The sequence below is a fragment of the Equus asinus genome, chromosome 11, assembly GCF_041296235.1.
Source record: "Equus asinus isolate D_3611 breed Donkey chromosome 11, EquAss-T2T_v2, whole genome shotgun sequence".
NCBI lineage: Eukaryota > Metazoa > Chordata > Mammalia > Perissodactyla > Equidae > Equus > Equus asinus.
Window position 1 is genome coordinate 2,657,532 of NC_091800.1, and position 12,538 is coordinate 2,670,069.

At 37.2% G+C, this 12,538-nt stretch overlaps 1 protein-coding gene across 2 annotated transcripts in view; it reads left to right on the forward strand.

Annotated features, from left to right (window-relative positions):
- RNF17 (ring finger protein 17) overlaps positions 1-12,538 on the forward strand; it is a 154,370-nt gene that overhangs the window by 105,129 nt on the left and 36,703 nt on the right. Inside the window, exons 23-26 of one of the 2 annotated variants that reach the window (XM_070520312.1) lie at positions 2,002-2,104; positions 3,431-3,546; positions 5,189-5,478; positions 7,153-7,316. In XM_070520312.1, coding sequence (XP_070376413.1) covers positions 2,002-2,104; positions 3,431-3,546; positions 5,189-5,478; positions 7,153-7,316 — 673 coding nt within the window. The remainder of the gene's footprint in view (positions 1-2,001; positions 2,105-3,430; positions 3,547-5,188; positions 5,479-7,152; positions 7,317-12,538) is intronic. The other variant, XM_070520313.1, reaches the window with a different exon arrangement.

Consider the following 12,538-nt stretch of genomic DNA (forward strand, 5'->3'; position numbering starts at 1 on the left):
GTCTGTGATCGCTAACAGTGACTATGGGACCATATCGATACATTCTTGCAGTGCCCTGGAGTGGAAATCTCAGGCCCACATTCTGTATAAATCTTCTATCCTAGTTTTCACTTCCACGTTAAACGATTCAGTCAGAACAATTGAACAGAATTCTGTAAATCCCTTAGTTGTACCTTGAATTATATCTTATGGACTGTGGTAGAATGCCATCACTTCAAGAGTCTAATAGCAATAGCTAACCTTAAGCACGTCTGGACCCTGTGTTAATTGCCTTATAGGCATTATTAATCCTCACAGCAAACCTTTAAGCTATAGATAAGGTATTTACAGATAGAGAAATTGAGTCTTCAAGAGGTTAAGTATTTTATTATCCAGAGTAATACATCTACTAACTGTGTTGAGCTAGGATTATGAACAAATTCTGAATCCAGAACTGGAATCCTAACCACTATGCTCTACTACCCTTCTGAGAAATCTTTTTCCATAGATTTCTTTTTCATTGTGGCGAAATATACATAACATAAATTTATCATATTTAAGTGTAAATTTCAGTGGCATTAAGCAGTTCATATTGTTGTACAACTTTCACCACTATCCATCTCCAGAACTTTTTCATCTCTCCCGGCTGAAAGATACAGTTTTGTGGATATAGACCATAGATATTTTTTTTTTTTTTTTGAGGAAGATTAGCCCCGAGCTAACATCTGCTGCCAATCCTCCTCTTTTTGCTGAGGAAGACTGGCCCTGAGCTAACATCCGTGCCCATCTTCCTCTACTTTATATGTGGGACCTACCACAGCATGGCTTGCCAAGTGGTGCCATGTCCACACCTGGCATCCAAACTGGCTCACCCTGGGCCACAGAAGCAGAACGTGCACACTTAACTGCTGCGCCACCAGACCAGCCCCAGATTTTTTTTTAAATGTTGTAAGTACTTTCAGATGTTCAGAAGTTTACACCATCATAATAAATAAAAAACCATGCCTAATTCTAGGAGTCACTGGTAATTTAAGCTTCTTAGCTTATAAGGACACTGGGCTTAGTGTAAATACTATGGCATATTTGCTAAATCCTGTTTGGTCAAACTGCATGCACAGTTGATTTCATTAGTTCACTCATGTGAACCATTTAACGCGAAAGGATTGGCTAGATCCGTTATTTACTGTATTGATGGGTCAGCGCCAGTGAAAGTCCAATCTAGAGAGCCCTCCGAACCTGTGCTGTGCTACCTGTAATCTCTTTAGTGGCACTGCTGCTTTATTCTTTGGGGTGAATCTAGAGTCACTCAGTTTCAACTCTGCAAACTAAAATAGTTGATGAAGTTGGATACTTGGCTTTTCATTGGTTTGTCAGTAAATATTTATTGAATGTTTTTAACCATGAATATTAAAAAGTAAATCTTCTGTAAATTATTGAGGCTGATATTCATAAGTAGCAATTCATCTTGGATTTAAATTCCAGAAACAAACTTCCAAAAGTGTTTGAGCAATGGAATCATCATTGTAAAGGGACTGTTCTTTTTTATTTCCATTAAATGTTTTTGGAGTGCCTTCTGTGTGCCAGGCACTATCCTAGGCATTAGGGGTATGATGATGGACATTACACATAATACAACACATACACACACACGTACACATAATACTTACAATACATTATCCCTACCCTCTCACTTTATAGTCTAGTTAGCATATATGAAATGTATACAATAGCTAAAAAAAATTCTTAAAACATGTATACTTTCTGAGGGTTCTCAGTGTAGCTGCAGAACAGAAATACATAAATAAGTTAGCATGTAACATGGGCCATAGGTAGAATAGAGGGATGAACAGAAGACTATGAAAACAGGGAAGAAAATTGTGAAAATAACACAAAGCCATGTTTAAATTGATTTCTCACTACATATGAAGTTAATTTAAGTATATATGTATATGGTGGTTCTTTTATATTTCTATATCCTATACTACTTGTTATAAAACAAGTTGTCATTATTTTTTGTTTCAGACCAACTGGTGGGAGTGACAAGTGGACAGCGACAGCTTGTGACTGTCTTTCATTGTACCTAACTGGAGCTGTAGCGACTATAATCTTACAGGTGTGTAATGGGGTAAACAGTTACAATAGATATGTACTGATTATTTCACTGATGTTTTCTACAGCTCCATTTATTTTCTTGTTGACAAAGTAACAGCAAACTATTTGGATTTTTTTTTCTTGCAACCTTTTATGGTCTTTTTTTGTTTGTTTTGTGAGGAAGATTAACTGTGAGCTAACGTCTGTTGCAATGCTCCTCTTTTTGCTTGAGGAAGATTGTTGCTGAGCTAACATCTGTGCTGATCTTCCTCTATTTTATGTGGGATGCCGCCACAGCGTCACTTGACAAGTGCTGCTAGGTCCATGCGTGGGATCCAAACCTGCAAACCCTGGGCCGCCAAAGCAGAGTGTGTGAGCTTAACTACTAAACCACCAGGCCAGCTTGTAAGTCAAGTCACAAAGCCCACTTGATAGTAGATGTACCATAAACGATTGTATAAATAAACCAAAACATTTCTAACGTAATATTCTTGAGTTGATAATTTGCGTGTTAAAAAACAATGTATGGGGCTGGCCCCATGGCATAGTGGTTAAGTTTGCTGCTCTCCACTTCAGTGGCTCGGGTTTGCAGGTTCACGTCATTGGTGTGGACCTACAACACTCAGCCATGCTGAGGTGGCAACCCAAGCTCAGGGTGAATCTTCCTCACCGAAACAAGCAAACAAACAGAATGTATGTATGCTAGAGTAGATTTCTGAAGCCTTTTGATGTTCTTTTCACACTGGAGATCATATTAGCTGTATGTCATCAAAGGTGTATTATTTATGAATATGGAATTGAGAAGAGGATATATGTAGGATATATCTTTTCAGAACACTTAAAGTATTCTTTGCTTCCTTTTTTTCTAATTTGATACATAAGTAATTTTTCACGTTACTTTCTTCTTTCTATGTGTACTTTCTTCATTTTTATGCTTCCATGTGAAACAGAATATATGTTTTGTAATTCTTTCTTTTGCTTTTTGCAAAATAAACGGTACAGCTGGAAAAATATATTTTGATTTTATAATTTGCAAAGAGTTTAGGATAATAGAGAACTGTTGTAACTTGTGATGTGTTCCCTCCCTCCCCCATTTTCAGTCTGCTCCCCACCTTCAGGTAGCTTAACCTTCACAGCGAGGCCTTCCTGAAACATTGCCCAAACAGCCAACTGTCCCCAGTGACTCTGTGCCGTGCTGTTTTCTCTCTGATATGTTCAGATATCAAAATAACTTTACTTGGTTGGGAAATATGTTTTTCTGGCTTGGAGAAATGTGGAGGAAATGCTGTGAAAAGTATGTTGTTTGTAAGAAGATTTTATTTTTGTGTCTAATATTTACTCTGCTCTTAAATCATTGCAGGAAAACAATACAACATGGCCATTACCTGTGAAAATTTTCTGCAGAGATGAAAAAGGAGAGCGAGTTGATGTTTCTAAATATTTGATTAAAAAAGGTTTGGCTTTGAGAGAAAGGAGGTATAGACTTTTTTTTTAACATCACTTTGTGATGGAGGCTTCTTATTTGCCTGTGTAAATCTTCATATCTATGTGCTTTCAAACCTGAATTGCATCTTGTTTACTATTAAAAATGATTTATAAACCAACCCTGAGAGCCAGCTCAGAAATAAATTCAGTCAAGATTACTAACTTCCTTGTTCAGGCACATCAGCTCTTATATATTTCAATGCCTACTGACATTTTTCCTTTTGTTCTTTGCCCTGTGGTGTGGCATTTGCACTGTAAACCAAAGGAAAAGAGAATTATTTAAGTGGGTACCAGATCTGAGCCCTTTGGCCTCATTTGCTTAGACAGAGATGTTTAAGCTTTATCTTGGGAATTCTGGTAGGTATTTACCAAAATGTGTTTATGTAAAACAGAAATAGGTAGCAAAAAAACCTAATTGAACAATATTTACACTTAAAGATCATTTTAGATAGTAAGTTTGGGGTTTAAGTTCTTTTGATCCAAGGGGATAAAGATCAGCATATTTCTATAGCTGTAGCTTTCCCTTTTTATCTCTTTTTTTCTAGAGTTAGAGGTATATTGGAATTGCAAACACATGTTCCAAGTAGGCGTTTTGTAACACAGATGGCCAGATCTTTTTTTTTTTATCTTACATTGTAATATCTTACCTTATTTTCACCAAGACCCCAGTCCTGATGAAATGGAGGGAGAATGAGAGATCAAAAATAAAATGGGACATGAGGTGGTTAGCCGGGTGTGGTGGATGCTGACTTAATTGCCTGGGCGTTGGCACACACATAGGCTCTGCATCTTTAGTCCTGCGTGTGTCTCTTTAGGGTTCACTGGCTTTAGGCTAAAGCAGTTCCTTGATAAATGTGAAAGTGAAAAATTCTAGGCAAGTTAACATTGCTGACAACATCTGCCACTAATTGTGATCGTCTTTACTGCTTTTACAGCACTGAAACTACTAGCTATCGCAAGGCTAGGGATGATGAGAGAGTGGTATTAGTTGAGGAATTATGTAGCTATTTTATATTGATAAAACATAAAATTCCTTTCAAGAGAAAATACAGGGAAGGAGAAGGAACAAAAATCTGCTATAATTCTGCTAAAATAAGAAAAAAAAAATTGGGAGGGAGGCATACTTTTTTTTAACTAGAAGGAAATAAAGTAAAAAAAATTGAGTGAATACAGTATACCACTAACACTTAATATCTGATAGTACTGTATTGTTTTTTAAGAGATTAATATTACCTTTATATTTATGAATGTTGATAACTTGCCACATGTATATGTTCTATCTGTGGACTAAGTTAGAATTAGCTTGAAGGTGTCATATTTCCCAGTGACATCTAGTTAATTGTGTAATACTTGGAATATACTTATAAGATTTTAAGAGAGTAGTTTGTAAATATGAGATAGTAATTTTAAAGCATTTAAGTAAAATTATATTGCTTTTTCTCATCAAGCTCATTCATAATTTAAAATAATTTTAATTTAAATTATCCTCATTTAACAAATTAGACTAGTATATCCTAGACTAGAGCAAATAGTTAAATTTCAAGTGTATTTGAAGCGTTCTTTTTATATTGTTTTCCCCAGAACTTTTTTATTTGCTCATGTGTATATATAAATTCTTTGTTGAATGTTACAGAATTAATACGTTAGATAACAGCCATTCATTATTTGAGAAGTCTCTGGAAACCCCCCTAGAACAAGAAGATTCAATGGATACTAAGTGTATTAAAATTAACTTTGACCCTGACAAAAAAGCTGCTGACATTATCAGTGAACACAAGGTGTCTAAATTTAAGGAGAAAATTCTAGAACCAAGAACTACTGGATGCTATAAGCCACCAGCTATTCCTAACATGAAAGTATTGGAGGCAGTAGTCAGCTGCGTTGGTGATGATGGAACTATATTCGTAATACCTAAATTGTCAGGTAAGATCTTTTACGTTCTGTAGGATTAGTCAGGAAAAGTAGTGGCCAGCAGCTCAAGTTCTCAAGCAAGATAGACATGGACTGAGATACCCTGGGCAAGTGGTGAACTTCTTTGAACTCACTTTCACTGGGTTGTTGTGAAGGTTAAATGAAATAACACACACAGTGCTTTTCACAATCCCTAGCACATAAAAAACACTTATGGAGGCATTGGGAAGAGATAGACATTGGACCTAAGATAAGCATGGGCATGGTTCCAGGTATGTAAGACCAGGCACGTATACAAGTTTGGAGGCTCTCTAAGAAAAAAGATTACAACAGTTTATATCCTCTTAGAATGAGAAAAGAAATCACAAGAAGCAGCTGGAGACTCAGGGCTCTTTGAGAATATTTAGGTCCTTCTTGAGATCTCTTCAGGCTTGTGTACAAATGCTTCCTTTCTGCACCCTGAGTGTAGTCCAGAATACTCTGTAACTCATGGCAACTCTCGCACTCACAGGACTTAAGCTCCATCAGCTTCATAGTGAGTCCGCCTACGGATAAGGATATCGTGGCTGTGAATTTGTTGAAATTTTTGTCTCATTTGTTCATCTCCTGAATACTATTTTTTAATTTGGAAAACAGAATAAATCTGTGTAGTTGGTGATTCTAGAAGAAGTGAACAGTATTTGAGACCTTTAGCAATGTACTTGATCCAGAAGCTTTCCTTGGCGTATATAAGTAGTGATAGCTAAAACCAGTGGACTGTGACACGCCAGGTGATGTGCTAGACGCTCTGCATCTAATCCCCACAATGCTGGTAGTGCACGCGGGTGCTATTATACCCAGTTTACGGAAGAAGAAATGGAAACTTACAGAGGTAAAGGAGCTACCCAAGAACGCACAACTAAAGTGGTAGAACTTGTCTAGGGACTGACTCAAGACCTTGCCTTCTGCGGTATCAGTTATGGGGATGTATATTTACTGTGGAAATAATGAGCCAATTAGCAGTAGGTAGCAACAGTAGAATTTTAATTTTATGTCCCTGGAATTATGCTGTATCTAAGCATCAAGTAACATAATTTGTATTCTGTTTTACTTAGTGTGCTCTCAAAGTGACATTATCTTAAAGTGATAGTTCTTTTATATTAGGCTACCTGGTATGTGTTTAGAGCTTTTAATAATTCTTGCACTCCCAAAATAATGCTTGCGTTTATAACCTGAGATCAGAATAATTATTTACATATGATCAGTAGTAACTATTGAAACATATAGAAGCTGCTGATGGAATTAGATTGCCCCTCACCCCCCAGAAGATTGGCCCTGAGCTAACACCTGTTGCCGATCTTCCTCTTTTTGCTTGAGGAAGATTAGCCCTGAATGAACATCTGTGCCCATCTTCCTCTATTTTGTATGTGGGTCGCCACCACAGCATGCCTTGATGAGTGGTGTAGGTCCATGCCCAGGATCTGAACCTGCAAACCCAGGCTCCCAAAGTGGACTGTGTCAAACTTCACCACCACACCACCAGGCTGGCACCTGAATTAAATTTTTGTTAAAGCTCTTTATGTGGGGACTGATTTTTAATTCCCTGTGATATCTAGCTGATGAGATTATTAAAGGTTGGTGATGACTTCATTTGAAAATGGTAGGGAATTTTTCCTAAACGTTTTCTATTTTTAATAACTTCTTCAGAATTTGAACTAATAAAAATGATGAATGAAATTCAGAGTAATTTAAAATGCCTTGGTCTTTTGGAGCCTTATTTCTGGAAAAAAGGAGAAGCCTGTGCTGTGAGAGGATCAGATACTCTGTGGTATCGAGGCAAAGTGATGGAAGTCGTCGGTGGCATCATCAGGGTGAGTCAGACAATTCTAAGACCAAATGCTATAACGTCGAATTGGCCTTTTGAATCTAAATACATGAAAATCTGATTATAACATCTTTTAAGGAGTTCAGTCCTGTAGAAAGACCAGTCAGATGCGTTACATGTTTGTTTGAAATAAGAATTTTTCTTTTTATTTTCAAATGTATTTATTAACCTGAATAACCAAAAAATGTTTCCAGGTAGGGATTTGGCCACTGGTACTTTAATGGCACCACTTATTTGTGATTGGCAGCCCTGTTTATATACATAGTGTTAAGTATAACAACTTGTTTTCCAGTATACTACATACTGGAAATTTGTTTACAAATTAGCAAATTTGTTTATGGCCTGGCTAATTTACCTTTCCAGAATACTATCTCAGTAATTGGGTTTCATGCAAAATCTTCAGGAAGAGCTGCATACTTTGAAAAAATTGTGTATATAAAAATACTATAGATACTTCCATTTACAGTGTATTTACTAAGTAAGGCAATGAAATCATGAGACATTCAGCACTTGAAAATTTTAGTGTTAGGACAGGAGGAAAAATGAAGGAGAAAGTCTTTTTCGTTTCTGCTTGCACAGGGGTTTATTATCTATTTGATGACGATACCTAACAATTACATAGCACTTCAGGTTTTTAAGGTTTTTTCACATTATGTACATTCATACTTTGTAATTTGTTTCCAATTATTCCCATTTTACTTCTAAGAAAATTGAGATTTAGGTTCAGTGATGTGCCCAAGGTCACCCTGTCAGTGGGTGGTGATGCTGGAATTTATATCCAAGCATTTTATTCCTAAATTTCTGATCTCTTGTGCTTTTTCTGCTGGACTACAAGCTTTAAATGGTTTTAATAGAACTAAAAGGTTTTCAAATTTTGAGTGAATATTTACGCATATGGATACTTATAGATTCATGTGTTTATTTGCAAATGAGTCCATTTTCACATACATTTGAATTGTTCAGATAACTGTTTTTCTTTCTTAATACAAAAGTAAACTGAAATTCAATTTTCATTAAGTTGTCATAATTCATGAACTTTACATATATGGAGTTCATGGTAGTGAACTTCATTTTTTTCATGCTACTATCTCTGTTTTTTAAATTTATTTAAAAGTATTTTGATATTTTATTACTTTGATATTTATTATTCATTTTTTATTTTTTCCAGTAGTCATTTTACATTTAAATGTAATTTACAGGTTTTTAATTCCTTCACCTAATATCTTTCCAAGTTTATCTACTGATCTACATTAAGAAATAAACATTACATGATACCATACTCACCCCAGCTGTCTTTAGTGTACTCATATTCTTTATTCAATTCTATTTCATTTTTTGAAATGCTGATTGCCAGGTCAACTCAATTAAACAGTGATATGTTAATTTCATAAGTTGGGGACAAAAAAACACACGTACTGACATTTCTTATTCTTACTACAACTTAAAAGTTGAATTATCAAAATTAAATAAAACATTTCAAAAATGGGTTGTTGAGGACTTCTTGTTTCTGGTTCCACATGTAAGGAGCTTAGAAATCACCACACCATCTTAACAATAAGTAAAAAACTGAACAGACTGAAAAAGTCAGCAACTCTTCTTGGATTCATAAGAGACAGAGTACACCAAGACAAGACACTGCCCCAAAGATTAAAGAGTCAGGTGAATATAGGGAGTCATAGCTTATGGGAGCAAAGACTCATGACCAGAACTACAGTTGTGGAATTGCTGGAGGCTCAGTGTGGACAACTCTGAGAGTTAAAAACTCCAGGGGGACCTGATCATAGGAAGGCCCTTCACATTTCTGTGAGATTTACCTCCAGGAGTTCTACCTGGTTCTCACAGTAAATATCAGAGATGCTTCTGGAGGGGAAGGGGTAAAGGAACTATTTTGAAATATGCCAGAGCATTCTGTGTTTCGTAACAACTCGTTCACCACAGCCTAAGCAGTCAGGATATTATCAGAGCCTGACTGACCTGGGTGAGAGGAAATTACCCAATTCTAGTTAACTCTAGCCTTTCACATGGGAAAAAGGAAATACCCAACTCTAGCCCATTCTGTTCATCCTCTCCCACCTAACAGAGGAGAATAAAAAACTGAGAAACACTTGTGAAGTTCACAGTCCAGAGGCATAGGCTCACTAAAAGACTGAGACCTGAGAGGGGGCGGAGCAAAATGGCGGGGTGAGCTGACCCGGGATTCTCTCCCCTCCAAAATACAACAAAAGTTTGGAAGAACTGAACTTCAGAGAATAAACATAATGCCAGCTCGTTAGAGACCTACAATACCAAGAAGGCGGAGATCATAAATCCTACTGACAGCCTTGGAGGCACTGGAACGGTAGGAGAGAACATCGCTCCCTCCCCTAGAGTCTGTGATCGCTGCGGCGTGGGTCGGGAAGGAGCGGGGGAGGGGCCGCACGACCGGGGGATCATCCAGGACTCCAGCCGCTGATTCAGTGGAGACCTGCTAACGGGGGGAAAGCTTCCGTCCGCGGGGACCCTATAAATCAAGGGCCTTGGGAGACCAGAGAACAGAACTGATCTGAACCCAGACCGGGCGTGTGAGTAACAGCCCCTCCCCCCCCCAGCAAAGCCAGTGGGCACAGCCATCTTGCCCCAAGGCGGAGAGCTCATAACACGCCGCTCTTGACCCCCATCTAGTGGCGACAGGCTGTAACTGCAACTGAATTCTACCACCATGTGAAAAAACCGCTCCTCTACCATCCAGCAATTTATAAAAGCCCCAGACCAGAAGGAAAACAATAAAAACATAGAATTAAGTCCTGAGGACTTGGAATTAGGTAAACTAAGTGATAATGAGTTCAGAGCAGCTATAATCAAAAAACTCAATGAGGTAGAGAGAAAGATAGAGAAACAAGCCGAGTTCTGGAGTTACTTCACAAAAGAGATTGAAATCATAAAGAATCAAACAGAATTACTTGAGATGAAAAACACAATGGACCAGATAAAACAGAATACGGATTCCCTGAATGCAGGTGTAGACAAGATAGAGGAGAAAATTAGCATAATCAAAGATAGGCTGAATGGCACCAGACAGAGGAAGAAAGAGAACTAAGAATTAAAAAAATGAGGAAAATCTCCGAGAGATAATGAATTCAATGAGGAGTAAGAACATAAGGATCATAGGAATTCCCGAGAATATGGAAAAGGAAAATGGAGCAGAAAGTGTGCTTAACGAAATTATTGAAGAGAACTTCCCAAATCTAGGGATTGACAGAGAAATGTGTGTAGGGGAGGGTTTTAGATCTCCTAGATTTGTCGATGTAGAAAGAGCTACACCACGGCACATAGTAGTAAAGTTGGCAAAAAGGAAAGCTAAGGAAAGAATACTCGGGGAAGTAAGAAAAAAAAGAATAACCTATAAAGGAGCCCCTATCAGACTGTCAGCGGATTTCTCTACAGAAACCCTACAAGCTATGAGAGAATGGAGTAACATATTCAAAGCTTTAAAGGATAAAAATCTTCAGCCAAGAATACTCTATCCAGCAAGAATTTCCTTCAGATATGAGGGAGAAATTAAATCTTTTCCAGACAAACAAAAGTTAAGGAAATTTGTAACTAAAAGCCCTCCATTACAAGAAATTCTCAAGAAGGCTCTCATACCTGAAAAAAGAAAAAATGGAGAAAGGGGACACAATCCACAGACTAGGGAGACCGATGGATAGAACCAGAACAGGATAGCAAATATTCAACTATAGCATTAAGGTAAAGGTAAGGAAACTACCAAAACAAGGACGATCTTAGCACTCTAACTATCAATTAATAAGACGAGTTGGAATAAAAAATGAAAATAATTATTTAGGAGGGGAAGAGCAAAGGGTCTAAATCAGTATTGGTCAAGTAAGTAAGAGACCACCAGAGAATAGACTATATTATACACAAGATTCTAAATACAAACTTCAAGGTAGACACTAAAATAAAGTACAGAACAAAATCACAAATCATAAATAAGGAAAAATCTAAGAAACCCAGCATAAGAAATTGCAGTATTAAATGGGTACTCCAAAGCGAACAGGAAAATAAATGAAAGAAAACAAGATAATGAGCGACAGATTAACAGCATTAAGTCCACATGCATCAATAATCACTCTCAATGTGAACGGATTGAACTCTCCAATAAAAAGACACAGAGTGGCAAAATGGATTAAAGAACATGATCCAACAATTTGTTGCCTCCAGGAAACACACCTCAGCCCCAAGGACAAACACAGACTCAGGGTGAAGGGGTGGAGGACAATACTTCAAGCAAATAGCAAGGAAAAAAAGGCAGGTGTTGCAATTCTCATATCAGACCAAGTGGATTTCAAAATAAGACAGGTAAAGAGAGACACAGAGGGACAATATATAATGATCAAAGGGACACTTCATCCAGAAGAAATAATGCTTATAAATATCTATGCACCCAACACAGGGGCACCAAGATTCATAAAGCAACTATTAACAGACCTAAAGGAAGATGTTAAAAACAACACAATAATAGTAGGGGACCTCAACACCCCACTCACATCAATGGACAGATCATCCAGACAGAAAATCAACAAGGAAACAGTGGAGCTAAATGAAAAACTAAAACAATTGGACTTAATAGACATATATAGATCACTTCACCCTGAAAGAGCTGAATACACATTGTTCTCAAGTGCACATGGAACATTCTCTAGGATAGACCATATGTTGGGAAACAAGGCAAGCCTCTACAAATTTAAAAAATTTGAAATAATAACAAGCATCTTCTCAGATCGTAGTGCTATAAGGCTAGAAATTAATTACAAGAAAAAAGGTGAGAAAGGCACAAATATGTGGAGACTGAACAACACACTACTGAACAAGCAATGGATCATAGAAGAAATAAAAAAATACCTGGAACAAATGAAAATGATAGCATGCCATACCGACTTATATGGGATACAGCAAAAGCTGTATTAAGAGGAAAATTCATCGCAATACAGGCACATCTTAACAAACAAGAAAAATCCCAAATAAGCAACCTTAAAGCACACCTAACTGAACTAGAGGGAAAAGAACAAATGAAGCCCAAAGTCAGCAGAAGGAGAGAAATAATAAAAATCAGAGCAGAAATAAATACTATTGAAATGAAAAAGGCAGTAGAAAGGATCAAAGAGACAAAGAGCTGGTTTTTTGAGAAGAAAAATAAAATTGACAAACCCCTAGCCATACTTACAAAGA